Genomic DNA, 1,872 nt, shown 5'->3' on the forward strand with positions numbered 1-1,872 from the left:
GCCCCGGGGCGGCATCACCGCCCCCGTGCACAGCCACCGTCTGCCCGTGGAGGTGGCCTACCAGCGCGGCTACTTCGACGAGGAGACGAACCGCGTGCTGGCGGACCCCGGCGACGACACCAAGGGCTTCTTTGATCCCAACACGCACGAGAACCTCACCTACCTGCAGCTGCTGCGCCGCTGCATGCGGGACCCCAAGACCGGGCTGTACATGCTGCAGCTGGTCAAGGAAGGAGACGCCTGCACGTGCGTGGAGGAGGACACGAGGCGCGCTCTGCAGGCGACAACCACACATGTGCCCGTGGGGGTGTTCACTGGACACACGGTCTCGCTTTGGGACCTGCTGTCCTCCCAGTACTTCACGGAGGCCGAGAAGCGAGAGCTCCTCAGGGCGTACAGGGCCCAGAACATGGGCCTAGACGAGCTGTTGGCGACTGTCACCAGCGACATTGAAGAGACAGAAAGGAGGTACCGAGCCATCAAGGTGGAGGGTCTCCACGGGGAGGTGACAGCTGCAGAGCTGCTCAACTCTGGGGTCGTCGACAAAAAGGCCCTGGAGATGTTTCGTGAGGGGGCAGGCGGGGGCCAGGACCTCGGCCAGCTGCAGCAAGTGAGGGCCTGCCTGGACGGCCACAGCTGCGTGGCAGGAGTGGTCGTGCCCTCCACCCAGGAGGTCATGTGTGTTGACGAGGCCAGCAGGAACGGGCTCATCCCTGCGGGGTTCGCGGCTCGCCTACTGGAAGCACAGGCGGCCACAGGGTTCCTGCTGGACCCCCGCACCCACCAGAAGCTTTGGCGGTAGCGGCCGGCTTGGTGGGTGCAGACCTGAAGGACATGCTCCTGGACGCTGAGAAGGCCGCCAGAGGCTATAGTGACCCGGACACGGGGGAGCCCCTGCCACTGCTGCTGGCCATGGACAAGAAACTGGTCAGCAGAGAGGATGCACTACGGCTCCTGGAGGTGCAGGTGGCCACCGGGGGCGTCATCGACCCGCGGCACCACCACCGGCTCCCACTGCAGACGGCCTACAGACGCGGCTGTCTGCACGAGGACGTGTACGCGCTAGTCTCCGACCAGAAGCACATGAAGAAGAGGTTTGTGGATCCCAACACACAGGACAGGGTCACCTACCAGGAACTGCAGCAGCGATGCCGCCGGGAGGCAGGCACAGGCTGGGCTCTGTTCCCGGTGCTGAAGGACACAAGGGACTCGGAGTATATCGAGGAGGCCACACAGAGAGCCCTGGAGGTGGAGCAGGTGGAGGTGACAGCGGGGAGGTACAGAGGACAGAAGCTCTCCCTGTGGTCACTGCTGAACTCGGAGTACGTGACAGAGGAGAAGAGGCGAGAGCTCGTGAGGCGATACCGGACAGACACGGTGGCGGCCCTGCAGGACGTGGCGCAGGCTGTCCTAAGGATGATCGAGGAGGAGGAAAGGGCCGGGAGGCAGCTGTGGTTCCCAGGGATCCGAAGGCAAGTGACGGCGGCCGAGCTTGTCAGCTCAGCTGTGATCACCAGGGAAACACTGCGAGACCTCAAGGAGGGCAAGAAAACCGTGCGACAAGTAGCAGAGGAGAGCGAGGTCCAGCGCTACCTGCAGGGCACCAGCTGCATCGCGGGCGTCCTGGTGCCCGCCAAGGACGGGTCGGGCGGCCAGGAGAAGATGAGCATCTACCAGGCCATGTGGAAGGGCGTGCTGAGGCCCGGCACGGCCCTGGTGCTGCTGGAGGCCCAGGCGGCCACGGGCTTCGTCGTGGACCCCGTGGGCGACCGCAGGCTGTCCGTGGAGGAGGCCGTGGCCGCGGGCGTGGTGGGCGGCGAGATCCAGGAGAAGCTGCTGTCGGGCGGGGGCGCCGGGACCCGCTCAACCCCA

The 1,872-nt window shown here is 65.7% G+C and overlaps 1 protein-coding gene across 1 annotated transcript in view; it reads left to right on the plus strand.

Annotated features, from left to right (window-relative positions):
• EPPK1 (epiplakin 1) overlaps nt 1-1,872 on the plus strand; it is a 26,341-nt gene that overhangs the window by 5,814 nt on the left and 18,655 nt on the right. The window contains 2 exon segments of the mRNA XM_027773274.1: nt 7-791; nt 794-1,861. Coding sequence (XP_027629075.1) covers nt 7-791; nt 794-1,861 — 1,853 coding nt within the window.

Source organism: Tupaia chinensis, unplaced genomic scaffold (genome assembly GCF_000334495.1).
Source record: "Tupaia chinensis unplaced genomic scaffold, TupChi_1.0 Scaffold000335_1, whole genome shotgun sequence".
Classification (NCBI taxonomy): domain Eukaryota; kingdom Metazoa; phylum Chordata; class Mammalia; order Scandentia; family Tupaiidae; genus Tupaia; species Tupaia belangeri.